This window comes from Ctenopharyngodon idella, chromosome 2 (assembly GCF_019924925.1).
Source record: "Ctenopharyngodon idella isolate HZGC_01 chromosome 2, HZGC01, whole genome shotgun sequence".
NCBI classification, from domain to species: Eukaryota; Metazoa; Chordata; class Actinopteri; order Cypriniformes; family Xenocyprididae; genus Ctenopharyngodon; species Ctenopharyngodon idella.
This window is the reverse complement of record NC_067221.1, coordinates 19,012,539-19,030,535: the sequence shown is the minus strand read 5'-3', so window position 1 is coordinate 19,030,535 and position 17,997 is coordinate 19,012,539. Positions and strand designations below refer to the sequence as shown.

The 17,997-nt window shown below is 37.1% G+C and overlaps 1 protein-coding gene across 2 annotated transcripts in view; it reads left to right on the top strand.

The window, feature by feature from the left end:
* ssbp3a (single stranded DNA binding protein 3a) overlaps nt 1–17,997 on the top strand; it is a 40,028-nt gene that overhangs the window by 11,553 nt on the left and 10,478 nt on the right. For both annotated transcript variants that reach the window (XM_051882200.1, XM_051882191.1), the window contains exon 5: nt 16,048–16,137. In XM_051882200.1, the coding sequence (XP_051738160.1) occupies nt 16,048–16,137 (90 nt within the window). The remainder of the gene's footprint in view (nt 1–16,047; nt 16,138–17,997) is intronic.

The following is a 17,997-nucleotide window of genomic DNA, read 5'->3' as shown; positions in this document are numbered from 1 at the left end:
TCTTCTACTCAGCCACGATGTTGTAATTGATGCAGTATGTGGTCTGGCATTGTCATGTTGGAAAATGCAAGGTCTTCCCTGAAAGCGACGACGTCTGGATGGGAGCATATGTTGTTCTAGAACTTGGATATACCTTTCAGCATTGATGGTGCCTTTCCAGATGTGTAAGCTGCCCATGCCACACGCACTCATGCAACCCCATACCATCAGAGATGCAGGCTTCTGAACTGAGCGCTGATAATAACTTGGGTTATCCTTGTCCTCTTTAGTCCGGATGACATGGCGTCCCAGTTTTCCAAAAAGAACTTCAAATTTTGATTCGTCTGACCACAGAACAGTTTTCCACTTTGCCACAGTCCATTTTAAATGAGCCTTGGCCCAGAGAAAACGCCTGCGCTTCTGGATCATGTTTAGATATGGCTTCTTTTTTGACCTATAGAGTTTTAGCCGGCAACAGCGTATGGCACGGTGGATTGTGTTCACCGACAATGTTTTCTGGAAGTATTCCTGAGCCCATGTTGTGATTTCCATTACAGTAGCGTTTCTGTATGTGATGCAGTGCCTTCTAAGGGTCCGAAGATCACGGGCATCCAGTATGGTTTTCCGGCCTTGACCCTTACGCACAGAGATTGTTCCAGATTCTCTGAATCTTTGGATGATATTATGCACTGTAGATGATGATAACTTCAAACTCTTTGCAATTTTTCTCTGAGAAACTCCTTTCTGATATTGCTCCACTATTTTTCGCTGCAGCATTTAGGGGAATTGGTGATCCTCTGCCCATCTTGACTTCTGAGAGACACCGCCACTCTGAGAGGCTCTTTTTATACCCAATCATGTTGCCAATTGACCTAATAAGTTGCAAATTGGTCCTCCAGCTGTTCCTTATATGTACATTTAACTTTTCCGGCCTCTTATTGCTACCTGTCCCAACTTTTTTGGAATGTGTTGCTCTTATGAAATCCAAAATGAGCCAATATTTGGCATGACATTTCAAAATGTCTCACTTTCAACATTTGATATGTTATCTATATTCTAATGTGAATAAAATATAAGTTTATGAGATTTGTAAATTATTGCATTCCTTTTTTATTCACAATTTGTACAGTGTCCCAACTTTTTTGGAATCGGGTTTGTGTGTGTGTGTGTGTGTGTGTGTATATATATATATATATATCACACAGTATAGTTATTTTATCTAATTTCTGTTATTAAAAATAAGATAAAAGGAGCATTATTAAAGCTAAAAAAAGTTATTCAGTCAAGAGCAGTAAGTTATTTTCACTTTTGCTTGATTCACATTAATGAAACAGAGCAGCAGCTATATTAGGGGCCGTTCACGTATCGCGTCTAAAAACGCGTGGAAAGCGCGGCAGCGCCACTTTCTCCTTCTTTCCAAAGCGCTCGCGCTCCCGTGGCGCCTGTCGTTGCTATGTAACCATGAACTGTGCTCTCCGCGATGACAAGGAAGTATCAGCAAAGGATTAATTGATTTCTAGCCCTTGCATTAGCTTTAGTACTAGATATATTTATGGAGATGAGATATAAAAATCAACCTGTACAGCTATGATCAGCTGTTCGGCTAAGCTTTCGATGTTTTGTTTACGGAAAGGCCGAAGCTGATTGGTTGGTTCTTGTCACATGACCTGCGGTGCGCTTGCGGCATTCTGAAAAGATGTGAAACTGCACCGCATGCACCTCGCGACCGCGTCGCTTCCATTGAGTGCGCCTACCGCACGGCTACATTTGAAATAACGAATTTGAGCGTGCAAAAGACGCTATATGTGAACGGCCCCTTAGGCTGCTGTCACTTTAAGACCAAACGACCTATACTGATACACATCCGGTTTACACCCAACTGTTTACTTACACTTGAGACATAACCTGCTGTGTTTACATGAATACTCCACACGATGGGCATTTTGACATAAATGCGTGTGTATTCGACCATTCAAGCACAATAAGACGTGAAAGAGAACTGAATTCGCGATTGCATGCTCAGAGACGTGGCTTTCTGTGCACACGCTTGCGCTGTGTTTCAGTCAGCGCTTGCACTGCATTGAGTTCTTTTTAAGTTAAGTTAATCTTTGATAATAATAATTGAATAAAACTGAAATATAATCTTTAGCATATCTCAAAATTAATATCCATTTTTTTTATAAAGTACATTCAGATATTGTGTTACCTAAATTGATTTACTATTATTATTATTATTTAAAATGTTAATATTTATTTTAATATTTAATGTTTTTCGGTTATAAGAAAGAATAAATTGGAAATAATTAGTAATAATAATTATTAATTTATTGGTATCGGCCAAAATTATAATATCATGCATCCTTAATTTTTTTTTCTTCTGTGTTTACCTAATCTACCAAGGTAAATTCATGTAAGGTCATGTCCATACATGAGTCTTTTGTAATGTATCTTGAATATAAATGCATTGGGTGTACCTGCTAAAACACACCTTTGCATTCATTTTGTGGTTCAGTAAACTGGCGGCTGTTTGTTTACATGAACGAAGCCAGTTGATTCATATACAACAGTTCAGTCGTAGCACTTCCTCTTAGAGCCCCTTGTTTTGCGTCTTCTGGTTTAATTGCCAGTAATGGCGCTTTTATCAGGGAGGTCAATTGGACAAGGGCATCAGAGAGCCCATAAACTGCTCTCCCTGGCTAATTACCCCATCCTCTAGAGCTCTTTAGTGTCTCTCTGCCTATCAAACGATTGCTCAAAATAGTCTTTAGGTCAAACATTGTGCATGAACCACAGAACCCTGTCTCTGAATAATTTATCGGGAAGGGAAAATGTTTACAAGCTTATCAAAGAAAACATTGCAGTGGAAGTGTATGGATTTGACAGGTGAGATGAACAGAGGACCTGGATTGAGTTTCCTCAAGACCTCTTAGCTGCTCACCATCATCTTTAGGCCACATTGTTTGTCAGCTACTATTATTGTGAAGTAAGTTGCATCATTTTGGCCAAACTAAACCCATGGGAGTAGCAGAACAGTGCAGTCGAGGTATCAGTGCAAACCTCTGGAGTCCGAAGAGCGTGTGTTTGCCACTTATGTCCTGTTACTGTTATTCGCAGATTCCCTTAGGAATGCAGTATAAAAGAAAGCATGCTTACAGCAGCATCAAAGTCTAGTTCACATTTCGAGTGTGAATCAAATCAACTGAAAAATACAGGACAGAGTCTTTCTTTAGTGAATTGCCTGTTTATGACTGAGTACATACATACATGCATACATAAATACATGCATACATTTATTTATTTATTTATTTATTTATTTAAAATAATAAATGTAACTAAAAATGTAACTAAAATATAATCGATTTAGGCATCACAACATTATAATAGTTTGTAAAATGGATTCATTTTGATATTTGTAAAAACTGTTATTAGTATTTTAAGATGAACTTTAAAGATGACAGCAGAGGTAAATGAAAATGCACAATTATATTCAATATCGCTGCATACCGATTTAAAAAAAAAAAAAAATATATATATATATATATATATATATATATATATATATATATATATATATATAAATTAAATATCTGCCGATAATCGATATGATACTACTATATCATGTATCTCTAGCAATATGCAGCAGTAAACTGATTACTTTGCATGTTAAAGGATGAAAAAACTGTCATAACTTATTCATCCTTATGCTGTTCTGAACTCATATGTCTTTCTTTCTTCTTCTGAGCACAAAAGGATATAATATCCTGGTCTCTCATTTAAATTAAATGAAAAGAGGTTTTCATCTCCTTCATGGCATCCAGCGGTTTGTTGAGACTTTTTTTCTTACTGCAGCGATTTATTAAATTAATTATCTGTCAGACTGACGTCCAGGAGCGATTAACAATCCATGAAGAATCAGCAGAAAAATACTGTCCTTTATCTTTCCACTTCTGCATAATAACAGGAACATTGCTCACAGCGGGAGAGTTGATGTCCAACAGTGATTGTCTTGAAATGTATTATTGAAGCAGTGTATTAATGGCTGTAGTGGTGGAACTTTAACTTCTCTGAGAGAGTTTCACTGTGCTGACTGTTACCACGTAAGCACAGCACAATAAAACCGAAAATAAGCTAACATAAACCAGCAAAACTAGTATGAGTAGTATGGTATTTGCTATTCCAATCATAGCCAGGAGGACATGGAGGGGGTTGGGTGGTTGAGCAGATGCTCTTTTAACTGAGAGGGTTGTGGGTGGAGAAGGACTGAGAAAGAGAAGCTACAGGAGATGGCAGCAGATGGAGAAAGCTTCTTGCCTGGAGTCGACTGCTCCCTGATGCCGTACACCAGCCCTGACTCCCTAAGGAACAGCTGTCAATAGCCATTAAACTGCAAGCCTATCGGCTTTCGGCATTACAGTGGCCTGATGGAGTCGTTCTTGTCAGTAATGGTCTTGATGCTCATGGGCAGAAATCACTGATCTATTTGTTGATTCTGTCTGAATGGCTTGAAAATTGCAGAGATGATGCGTTATTAGCTGTTCGGACACTTTTCTTCAGATCGGAGGCGGAGATCTATACAGCTTACAGTATCATATATCACAGCTCTATAGATCTGGTCTTTTATGATCCTTTTATGTCCTAAAGTAACCTCCCCCTTTTAGGACTCTTGCATCACAAAAATCTCTGTGATTGTGTGTCTGGTAATCATTAATGAATCTCCAGGGGAACTGCTAACATCAGACAGGAGGTGTTGCCCCAGGCTGTGGTCAGGACTGACTCTTTACTTTCTCTCATTCTTCTCTCTCTCTCCCTTGCCTCCCCCTGTTATTTATCTAGATGAAACAACAGAGCTGTACACCAGTGTTTATTGTTTTGGAGATTCCGAAGTTCAAATTTCCTAATAATTAGCAATTACATAAACATAAAATATTTATAGTATATAGCTTAATTTTGACAGTACTAAAAAAAATATATATTAACGCATTAACACATTATTTTTTTCAGTTTAACGCGTTTAAAATATTTAAAGCAATTAACATAGCATCTGTTTTTTTCCGTCATTGAGTTCTGTCCTTTAGATAGCGTTACATTATATGACCACACTACCATTCATTCAAGTGCTAATAAACCATTCAAGCGCTATAAGATGCAAAACTGGTGTGCTGCCTGTGAATCGTGACAGACACACGACTCATGCGCACAGAAAGTCGCTTCAGACGCGCGCCGGCCGCATTGAGACCTCTCTCGCGCTTGAACGGACAAAATCACACAGTTATGCCAAAATGCCTGTTTTGTCGAGTATCCTCATGAGTCAAATAAAGTCTTAAATGAATGTAAAGAGTTAAAATAGGATGCAGATCTGCGTCATGTGCAACAGGTCTTAAAGTGACAGCAGCCTAATAAACCTGCTACAGTCTGTCATTAATGTTAATCAAAGAACAAAAGAAAAAGAATCACTCACTGATCTTAACTGAATAACATATTTGTAGCTTTAATAAAAAATTAATCTGTATTTAATTTATAAATTATGCAGACTATGAAGTGTTTGATAACTTTATTCAATTTCTAGATTTTTCTGTTAGATTAAATAAAATATACTGTCTTTATGTTGTTTCTACATTTAATTTCGAGATTAAATGTGAAATTATTACAATATAAAAATATATTAAAAACTTTAATATTAGGTGCGACTAATCACGATTAATTACAGAAAAATGTTTGATTAGTTAATTTTTAATAGATTTACAGCACTAACTTTTTTATTTTAGATTGACTTTATTATTTATAAATTCATATTTAATATAAAATACTTTATTTATAAATTATTTGAAATAAAAATAAATAAATAAACATTATTATTAATAAATATACTGTATATTTATTTTAAGGTTTTTATTGTCCTTTTATTATTAATTTATATTTATTACTATTATTATTATTATTATTATTATTAATTAAAATGCATAACGGTGAGAGTTACATGATGTCATGTGACCAACTAATCAGTAATAATCAGGGTTATAATAGTTATTCTAAAATAACTAAAACTAAAAAAAAACTAGAGGGACCTTAAAAATATATATTAAAAAGAACCAAGACACACAAGAAAATTACTAAACATTTAACTGAAATAAAAAAGAAAACAGAAAATATAAAAATTAAAATGATTCAAAATATTAATAAAAACTATAATAGTATCTCAATGATACTAAAATAACACGTTTTAGGAACCTTAGGTACATAAAACTGTTCTTACTCTTTTCCAATCAGACATGACTGAAAATAATGACTTGCTCTGAAAAAAATCATGTGATTTCTTTCACTCTTCTTTCAGTATTTGATAATCATTCATTTAACCCCTGGGCTCTTGGATCTTATCTGGGTCTTATGAGGTCAGATGTATGGATGGCGTCAGATTAAGGGGCTTTGTTACCAGGCAGATGGCACTCATCTCCTTGCTCTGTGGAGACAGACGAGCGCGATGCGTCTCTTCAGAGCTGGCCAGCACTCCATGTGGAAAGTAAACGTGTGAATAAGCAAACCAGTAACACCTGTCCACCAAGTGACAGACAGTAGGAGCACAATGAGTGTGTTTTGACTGTTAAATGGGCGCTGTGTGATAAGTTGGATGCAAAGTAGCCATCTACTCTATTTCATGCTGTAACTAGAGTGAGATGTAATAGTTTCATGCTTTTCATGCGTTCTGTGCAAAACAATGTCTTTTAGCAGCAAGTGTACAGATGCATAACCACTTGAATCAGTATCACAGTCCAGTATACTACAAGGTGTTTTTATATCGGAAGTGACCTACTGTATAGCCGGAGTTGTTCTTAAAGGGGGGGTGTAATGCTATTTCATGTATTCTGACTTATTTACACTGTTAAAGAGTTGGATTCTCATGCTAAACATGGCCAAAATTTCAAAACACGAGTTGGACGAATGACGGAGTATTTCTGTGCCAAAAATTCTCTTCCAAATCCTTACAGGATTCAGGTTTTTTTTTTCGAGTATGGGCCTGAGTGACGTAAATGGGGGCGGAATTCCTTGTACAGGCACTTCTCCCGGAAGGGCACGCGCGCACACACGTCGACCAGAGCGAGAGAGCAAGTGCACGCCCATTAACGCGTGTTCGGGTTTACAGAAGTCGTCGGCAGCGCTGCACTGGTCACAGTACTTCAAGTATGTCACCAAAGAAGTGTGTTTTTGGTTGTGAGGGAAAGATAACCTTGCTTCCCAAAGAACCCAGCGTTAAAAGATTAGTTCACTTTCATATAAAATTTTCCTGATAATTTGCTCACCCCCATGTCATCCAAGATGTTCATGTCTTTCTTTCTTCAGTCGAAAAGAAATGAAGGTTTTTGATGAAAACATTCCAGGATTATTCTCCTTATAGTGGACTTCAATGGCCTCCAAATGGTTGAAGGTCAAAATTATAGTTTCAGTGCAGCTTCAAAGGGCTTTAAACGAAACCAGAAGAGGAGTAAGGGTCTTATCTAGCGAAACGATCGGTCATTTTCGAAAAAAATTTAAATGTATATGCTTTATATAAACAAATGATCGCCTTCCAAGTGCTTCCGCCAAAACCGTACTTTGAAGCTGCACTGAAACTGTAATTTTGAGCTTCAACCGTTTGGAGGCCATTGAAGTCCACTATAAGGAGAATAATCCTGGAATGTTTTCATCAAAAACCTTCATTTCTTTTTGACTGAAGAAAGACATGAACATCTTGGATGACATGGGGGTGAGTAAATTATCAGGAAAATTTTATATGAAAGTGAACTAATCCTTTAAGTAGAGCTGAGATTTTTGTGCTCACGCAATACATTGATGCGCTCTCAACATTTGTTATTAAAATATCCATAGAAACTGATAGTTGCAATCACTTTTTTATTGGTTAAAATGAATGGAGAATATCTCGTGTTTTTCCGTGGCTACTCGAGCCCTCAGGATCGGCGCTTATGGTTTCATAAACAAGGCCCAGTTCTACGCTGGATTTACAGATCGTTTGAAACTGAAAGATGGAGCGGTCACAGCAGTAATAATCCCGGTCATGAGTCGTAACCGCAGGTGGTGAGTAAAACTGCTTCAAATGTCTGTTTTGTTGGCAATAGGTGCCTAAGTGCATATAATGTAAACAACACGAATGTAGTGAATTCATAAATTCGTTATTCATCATTCACTATACGCTATACTATATTCATTATAGTGATTCAGAAGTTATCCATGGATAATGCGATGGTGTATTGTGTGTGTTTAAATACATCTGACCATTGATAGCTTGCAGCCGATCTCTACACAAAAGCTGAGCGTGCTCGTGATAGCTCGTCACTCTCTCCACTTACAACAACACGCCTCCAGGAGCTCGGCTGTTTTCGGAAATACTCGGTACAGCGTATGTATCTTTTATAAATATGATAAAACTAAAAACTTTTTGGAGATATGAAGCATGCACTACTACTCTATAGGTACTCAAGATTAACATGAGATTGGCAGTAACTGTGTGTGATACCCCCCCTTTAAGAAACGATGCCGCAAATATTCAGATTTGTTGTCAACAAATACAGGTTTTTTCATTGAGTAATTCTTTGAATTATTCTTTAAATTGATACCTACATATGTGCTTACAGCCTTGCACTTACTTACTTTGTATATAGTAATAGTTATTAATCACTGCTTCCCTAATCCGAACCATTCACCACTGTAATATTTCAGCCCTGTCACAGCTGAATTCATATACATATACATATAGTTTGAAAAGTGAATGGGCAAATTCAAATGTGGTGTGCCTGGTAATAAATTACATGCAGTTTAATAGAAAAGGTATTAAAAACCCATGGCATTTCTCTTTCAAAACATGTTATGTACCAACCCTGATGCGTTAAGTTGTTTTAGTGTTAAAGGCACAGTATGTAATTTTCTCCACTAGAGGTCTTTTATTCAAAACAATAACAAAGACGTAGCTTGATGACACAGTGATGTAGCATGGAATTATGGGAGTTGGCATGTTCATAGCCGTTTTTGCTTTTTGGGTTTATCTTTGGTGACAGAACCTGCAGCACATGATAATGAATAATTGTGGTTCATCACGAATGTGCCAAACAAACAGGCTTGATAGATGCTACCAGAGATCATTGACTTTAATGCTACAACTACTACTTGCGCATTTTTTTTTTTTTTTTAGAAAACGCACTGTTTCTATGGTTTCTACCGACAGCTGAGGGTAGGGGGATATAACCATTGATATTTATACGTAAATGCCTCATTCCACCGCTCCTGACATGTCAGCGCGCCCACCATCTTGCAATGGTCAGGGTGTCGCCACTCACAGTGAGAATCAATAATGGCACATCATTCCACAGCTTCTGGTTGTGAAACTGCTGAGATTTAAACACCTGATGCCTTCGTCTTGTTGTATTGTTTAGTTTATCTATGGATATGATGCCACTGACAGGTGATGCAATGACATGGGCCTTGTCACTGGTTAAAATTTCAGATTTCTTTGAATTTAAACATTGTTGGAAACATTTGGAATAATGTAATACATCTGAAATAATCTATAACATTGTTCTTATGTTTTTTGGATATTTTAATTCAAAAATCTTACATATTGTGCCTTTAAAGGTTGATTCAAAAACAATTAGTGTCTTTTATAGTATATATCATCACACCCAGCCACATTATTTACAGTCGATATTTTTGTAAATTCTGCATTTTAGTTATTTTAATTTCAATTCTAAAAAAAACAAGTAAATAAAAATGTATTTTTATTTTACATAACCCATCAGAATAGTTATGAATGAGGAAATGATTTAAATAATAATATAGTTTTTTTTTAATTTTTTTAAAGATTAGTTACATCTGTCAAATAATGTGAATTAAGTATCCTGTGATTTTATACTCTATATACTGTGTGCAGTTTACCATATAGTGAAGTATACATACCCCGGTGCACACAGCATTTTACTGCGTGCAGTCATATAAATATTTTCCCAGTTATTAAAAGACTTTTATTTTACCTCCAAGAGTGAAAGGATTGAATTTTTTGTCAAAATATGCAGTAGCCTCTATTATCAAACTGATCTAATCATTAGACATATTGTTACACAAAAATGTGTACTATGAGTGGTGAAATGAGAGATTGTTTTAGAGGTATTCCTGGTATTGCAACTGGTATGGGCACATTCATGTTCACTGAACCTTTACAGTGCTTCCACATCTTACGTATGCTTCCTGTGTTATACCGCATATGAGTGCTGTATCATTAATCCATAGCTATTCTGTCATATTTTCAAGGTCACGGAGCCTTCGGGCTTTACCACTTGAGCTCACTCATCTTTCCAAATATCCTACGTACGTGCCACCAAGGCGATCAAGTACCTCTTAGCCTGGGATCAAATGAATATATTAGTTTTCACAATCATCTAGCCAGATGGATCTTTTGTGTACTGAGGTCAGAGCCAGACCAGGATTTTCATGTAATGATGGTGGCAGAATGTGAAGTGTGGTGTTGCCTGTCTGTGGTGCAGGCCTGCTGTCTCAAGTGCCATCTAATGTCTGTCGACTGAGCTCTATCACACACATATCAGACGTTTTGTTAGACAGAACATTAGAAGGCAATATTATGACGATCACATCCATGTGAGAATGACTAGAAGCAGGAAACAGAAGACGCTTGGCAGTTGACTGGTGGTTTAATCTGATGGGTGGTGCTGTAGGCGTGTACTGAGATCCCCACTGGGGCTTGTGATGGACTGATAAGGGAGATTGACTCAGGAAGTCCGTTATCTGCCTGGGGGAGAACAGTGATCAAGACTTGTACTGTATATCATTTAGTCAAATAACTTGGCTAACTATTAAATATTACATTAGGAACTTTTTTGAAATCCATAAGGTCTTCATTTGTGGACTAAATGTAAATGAATGATCAAGGCGAACTGCACAAATCAATTTCATATTTAGTATTGTTTACTTGGCAGTCAGTGCGAGTTCTTCACTGTCTGTCGGCCTGTTATTTTCATGGTCGATGATATTGCATCAACTCTGTGATTGTCAGAGTAATAATGTTGCAGGTTCAAACCTGCAAAGGGGTGATCCATGATTAGTGTGCATTTGAGTGAAGCACTTAAATCAAAATTGACAATTCTCTGCAGTATTTTATTATGATTTTTTCATGCACATCATTATTTTTTTAATTCATCTTGTAATCTCTAATCAAAATCACTTCACCCTCCCGATCAGGCATAACATTATGACCACCTTACTAATATTGTGTTGGTCCCCCTTTTGCTACCAAACCCGTCAAGGCATGGACTCCACTAGACCCCTGAAGGTGTGCTGTGGTATCTGGCACCAAGATGTTAGCAGCAGATCCTTTAAGTCCTGTAAGTTGTGAGGTGGGGCCTCCATGGATCGGACTTTTTTCGTTCAGCACATCCCACAAATGCTCGATTGGATTGAGATCAGGGGAATTTGGAGGCCAATTCAACATCTCAGACTCGTTGTTGTGCTCCTCAAACCATTCCTGAACCATTTTTGCTTTGTGGCAGGGCACATTATACTGCTGAAAGAGGCCACAGCCACCAGGGAATACTGTTTCCATGAAAGGGTGTACATGATCTGCAACAATGCTTAGGTAGGTGGTACTGGTATGTGTCAAAGTAACATCACATGGATGGCAGGATCCAAGGTTTCCCAGCAGAACATTGCCCAAAGCATCACACTGCCTCTGCCAGCTTGCCTTCTTCCCATAGTACATCCTGGTGCCATGTGTTCCCCAGGTAAGCGACACGCACCCGGCCATCCACGTGATGTAAAAGAAAACGTGATTCGTCAGACCGGGCCACCTTCTTCCATTGCTCCGTGGTCCAGTTCTGAAGCTCACATGCTCACTGGTGGCACTTTCGGCGGTGGACGGGGGTCAGCATGGGCACCCTGACTGGTCTGCGGCTATGCAGCCCCATATGCAACAAACTGTGATGCAATGTGTATTCTGACACCTTGCATCACATCAGAACCAGCATTAACTTCTTGAGCAATTTGAGCTACAGTAGCTCGTCTGTTGCTTCGCTCCCCACGTGCATCAATGAGCCTTGGCCGCCCATGACCCTGTCGTCGGTTCACCACTGTTCCTTCCTTGGACCACTTTTGATAGATACTGACCACTGCAGACCGGGAACACCCCACAAGAGCTGCAGTTTTGGAGATGCTCTGACCCAGTCGTCTAGCCATCACAATTTGGCCCTTGTCAAACTCGCTCAAATCCTTACGCTTGCCCATTTTTCCTGCTTCTAACACATCAACTTTGAGGACAAAATGTTCACTTGCTGCCTAATATATCCCACCCACTTAGAGGTGCCGTGATGAAGAGATAATCAGTGTTATTCACTTCACCTGTCAGTGGTCATAATGTTATGCCTGATCGGTGTATGTCACAATAGGGAAGACTATCGCAACTTCCATTTCATGCCGACATCAACCCCAGGTTGCTCTAGGGCAGTGGTTCTCAACCTTTTTGACTCCAGGGCCTCCTATTGTTCACAACAATATTCAAAGACCCTATGACTTTTCCAGTTTTAATTTTACTGTCAATTTCTATCCAATAAAGTATTTTAGACCTGGAAACACTGCAGGTACAACTTGTTCATGGGGTAAAGTTTTGATTCTTTTTAGTCTCAGTCTCTTACTATATGTACTGGCATTTTGCTCACACATTCCACAGACTCTTTTCAATCAGCTGGGAAACTAACTTTCAAGAAAAAGCTATCAGGCTACAACAATGAGCACTTCCACTTGATTTGCCAAGTTTGCAAGATTCATGGCATCAAATAGCTACAAGTAATTTAAATAAATAAATAAATATTTAAAAGTTAAGGCAATTAACAATAATATTTTTTTTTATTTGTTGTTATTTTAATTTAGTTTTTTTATCTGAATTTTCCTTTGTCCAAATTCCAAAAGTATAAAGTCATACAAATTTCTTGCTAATTACTTTTGTGTTGTCTTTACAACCTTTTGTGGAGATCTTTTTTATTTCATGTGAAATAAATTATTGCAGATCTTATTGTTCTCTAGTTGGTCGTCATTCGGCCATAATACAAAATAGACCAGATTTTATTACTAAACCCATAAGATGCCAGTTAGTGTCTACAAATATGTTGTAATAACACTGGTGGTAAATAGAAAACCACATGATGAGCCAAATTCATCACAAGTAGTTTTTCCCACAAGCTGAGGGAAATACTAATGTCACACAAATACAAAACACCATCATGGTAACACGCAACACTAAAATAATGCAATAAACACTCATTTAACAAACTAAGATGTAACATAAAACCCAAATGTACATAACTGATAACAAAAAAAAAAACTAAGAAGAAACATGATTATTAAAATGAAAAACCATCAAATGTGAAGTGGCACACGGGGAAATCTGGGAATGTCTGTTTATGGTTTTTCACTGTAAATTAAAATTATTTGTTCTTTTTACTTCAAAAAATGGTATTATATTACAGTTCTATTAACTCTTATTCTATTCTAATTTTTTACATTGCATTCCTTAAACCCTTTATTGGTTTAGCTGTGTTGTTCTGCATAGACATCTCTTTCTCTGTCAAAATCCATTGGCAAATGCTTTTCCTACAGGCAGTTTTCTCCAGAACTTGATTGTGGTAAAATATTGAATTTTCAGTCTTTAAAGAATAAAAGTACTTCTCAACATCAGACTCTCTGTCTCATGTTTGTCTCTGTTGGATTTAAGTATTGATCCACAGATCCTTCACTTGTCCAACCCATTGCCGTTTTAGGCATCGACTTTTGGAGTTTGTTTATCTCATCGGTTAATCTCTGTTTGTGGTATTTGGTCACAGAGAGAACAACAGTGTTCACAAAGGAGATTAGTTGGGACTGCTGAGGAAATGCCCTAAATTATGTCCCTCTGGCCTAATTCAGGGGTCTGAGTGGATTGTGAAGTGTTGATAAACTGTTACTAGAGCAATACGTGTAAGTGTTTAGAGAGTCCCACGTGAGGATGTAAAAAGATATCTGTTGATGCATAGTCATTCTGTGCTCCCCGAGCTGAGCCGCTGACTCTCTGAGGATCTTGATAAGCTGTTTGTGCACATCACAGAAAATGATTATAATATATGAGGCGTCTCAAAAAATAATGTTCACTTGGTGGTCGATGTAACGGTTTGACTCCTGATAGATGTTGATTTGAAGGCCCAATGCAGCAGTGTGCTGTAAAGTTCATTGTCAGGGATGGATAATCCAATGCGAGTTTGTTATTTTGAAGTGTTTCGGCATTATCTCCACTGTCCAATCGGAGCAGCTGTATCAAGATGATCTGCTTAGAGGGATTTCTGTGTAAGATATCGCCTCACCTGTCTTAAGTCTCTTAAGTCCTGACCTTTGTTGTAATCAGCTTTCACCCGCTGACCCAGAGCTGCTATAGTAACAGCACAGAAGACTGAATTTGAGAGATTGACGAACTCGGTGAAAGACAGAGAGCGAGTGATGACCTATGATGCATCTTTCTTAGGGTTAATGCCACATTAATGCAACCAACACCATTACAAAAACCACAAACTTACATAAAAAGCAAAGGGTCAAACTGCCCAACTAAATGAAACACTGATTACCATAATGGCAATCAAACATTTTCAACATTTTCAAATGAACATCTAAACCTCTGTTAATTCTTGTGTTTCTCTTTCCTTCAGTGATTCTGCTTGTTATCATCAGGTGTCTTCAATGTTGGCAATAAAAAAATAAAGTTGTTAATTTATCTTTGACGTCTGTCTGTTATTCAGATATTTTTGTTTAAATTTTACTTAAATTTTACTCGTTTTAAATGGTTGACATTTAAGGAATTAATTTGATTAATTCTAACTCAGTTCTGTTTGTTGAATTTAATTAATGCTATTGCTTGTAATCTGTTGCCAAAATTTTAACATTTTTAACAAGTTGATATAGTGTATTACTTTTTACAGTGCAGGATTCTTTAATAAATAGAAAGTTTAAAAGAACAGCATTTATTTGAAATAGAAATCAAATAAATAAATAAATAAAAATGTATTTGACATAATAAAGTGTATTTACTGCCAGTTTTGATCAATTTAATGCATCCTTGCTGAACAAAAGTGTTAATTTCTTTCAAAAAAAAAAAAGGTATCCACTACAGGTTTGCTTTGGAAATTGTAGCATGACACAATGTTCACCACAGCTGTTTCCACGGGTAATCTTCCCTAAATATGTGTTTTGTTAAAAACATTACTATGCCTGATTTGGCATTAAAATGCATTCAAAGTGATTCTTCTTCAAATAAATCTGCTTAGGCTGAAGTTCACATTTTTTTTAATACTGTAATCAGATTAAAGTGGAATTGAGATCATGCCATGACTTGTTGATATTTGTGCAACTAAATTTGAATTATACATGTAATGTGGGGGACACACATTACAATTAGGAACTAGAAAAACTAAACCTGAACTTCTGATTTTGAAATGCGTATCAGCATGTCTGTGTCTGTGATTGTTCAAAATACATTCCAGTCAAGCGTTTTTAACTTTAAATGCTAAATCCGTTGTTTCTCCTGAACTGAATTATGCACATTGGCATTTAATTTACACAACCATAGAAAAGTTTGGGGTCTGTAACATTTTTTTTTTTAATGTTTTTGAACTTCTCTTATGCTCACAAAGGCTGCATTTATTTGATAAAAAATACAGTAAAAATTGTAATATTGTGAAATATTATTACAATTTTAATTAACTGTTTTCTATTTGTATATATTTTAAAATGTAATTTACTCCTGTTATGGCAAAGCTGAACTCCAGCATCATAACTCCAGCCTTCAGTGTCACATGATCCTTCATAAATCATTCTAATATGATGATTTGCTGCTCAGGAAACATTTTTAATTATTATCAATGTTGAAAATAGTTGATCTGCGTAATATTTTTGGGGAAACGGTGATACATTTTTTTCAGGATTCTTTAAATAGAAAGTTCAAAAGAACAGCATTTATTTGAAATAAAAATCTTTTTATTGTCACATTTGATTTGATCACAGAGCGCCGCTGCAGCACCAAGTCCAGTCCTAGGCAACATGCCCCCCGGGGACGGGATGTCAGGTGGCCCCATGCCCCCCGGATTCTTTCAGGTGGGTCACTCCTCCTCACCCTTTAACTCTTCTCCATAAACCGTCCGTAACCATCTAACTACAAGCCCTCAGGTGCACAGACACGTGCCGCTGGTTCACAGAGGAACCATTATGCCATGGTCTCTGGTCATCTGCCAAGCCCAGTGTCTGCAGGGAACCGGTCTGATTGCGACCATTAGCCGCTAATGGCAGGCAGGGTTGTGTTCATTCTCCACTCTGAGAGCAGGCTCACTGTTGCCCTGCTGAGTAGCGCTAAATGTGTTGGTGGGATGCACCTTCAGCAGCAGAGTTAACGCTTTATCACTCAGGAGTTTTCAGAAAGGGTGACTCAACAAAATATCTTAATGAGTTCTTGGAAAAGATTTATGAATAATATGTTTTATGACGTTATGGGAGGAAGCATTTGGAGAGCGCTTTTCTCAGACCAGATGGAGTCATGACCCTCCGAGGGCTTTGCGGGAACACGGAAAGGTGCAGATTCTCAGATACTGAGAGCTGCAGAACATAGAACTGGTTTATGCAAGTCTTTAAACATGCATCAGTGGGTATGCAGGAAAACTTGAAACAGTTGAGTGCCTTTGAGGTTGTTTGGACTACCCTTAAACCCCATTGCCATCTAGTGGTGACATGGATGATCATTTGTACACTATAAAAACATGTTCTTAATTATTATGCTTTTGTTTTTTTCTGTAAAAATATCTAAACATCCTTAAAACCTGATAAATTTACTTGAAGCAAAATTGCATAGCATATTACAACTTGAATTTTGTCATCAAGCAAGAGAAAAAACTCTCAATTGCAAATTGATTTAGTGAGAGGTAGTAGGGTATAAAGATAGTAAGAAAAAAACATTAAAATATATTATCTGAATGTATTTTATTATAGAAAAGAGTTTTGAACAATTAATAAACATTCATTGTGTTGTTCATGTCAAAAGCTGTGCATTCATTTGTGTTCAAAAATAACAATATTTTGGTGGAAATTTGTCATTTGGTAGAATTGGCAACAATATGCCCAAATGTAAACTCAAAACTAAAAATAAACTAAAATAAAATAAAAGTAAACTAAAATACCCAGACCTTAAGTACTGATACAGACATTAAATACAAGATTACTTGCACCGATAATAAACATGGTGTTTTCTCTTATTGCCATAATAATAATAATAATTTAAAATCAGATATTTATTAATTGATTAATTTACTCACACCATGCCATCCAAGATGTTTATGTCCTTCTTTCTTCAGTCAAAAATAAATTAAGGTTTTTGATGAAAACATTCCAGGATTTTTCTCCATATAGTGGAGTTCAATGGGGTACAACAGGTTGAAGGTCCAAAATTGCAGTTTGAATGCAGCTTCAAAGGGCTCTACACGATCCCTCTACACGATTCAGATTTTCTAAAAAAAGATACAAATTTGTATACTTTTTAACCACAGATGCTCGTCTTGCACTAGTGTCCACGACTTCGCGCATTACGCGCGTTGTAAAAGTCGCGCGTGACATGGGGGAAGTACCGATCTAATGTGTTTACCAAGCGAATGTGCAAAGACGAAGTGAAATGCCCTTTACAATAAAAGGTAAAACAACGATGTCGGATGATTTTTAAGTTGGAGGAGAAAATTAGATGAAGTTTTTCTGTACTTTCACCTATGTCACGCATGACCTTTCCAACGTGATTACATAATGTCGTTGCCGCTAGTGCAAGACAAGCATTTGTGGTTAAAGAGTGTATACATTTTTATTTTTTTTAGAAAATGATCGATTGTTTTGCTAGATAAGACCCTTATTCCTCGGCTGGGATCACGTAGAGCCCTTTGAAGCTGCATTGAATCTGAATTTTGGACCTTCAGCCTGTTG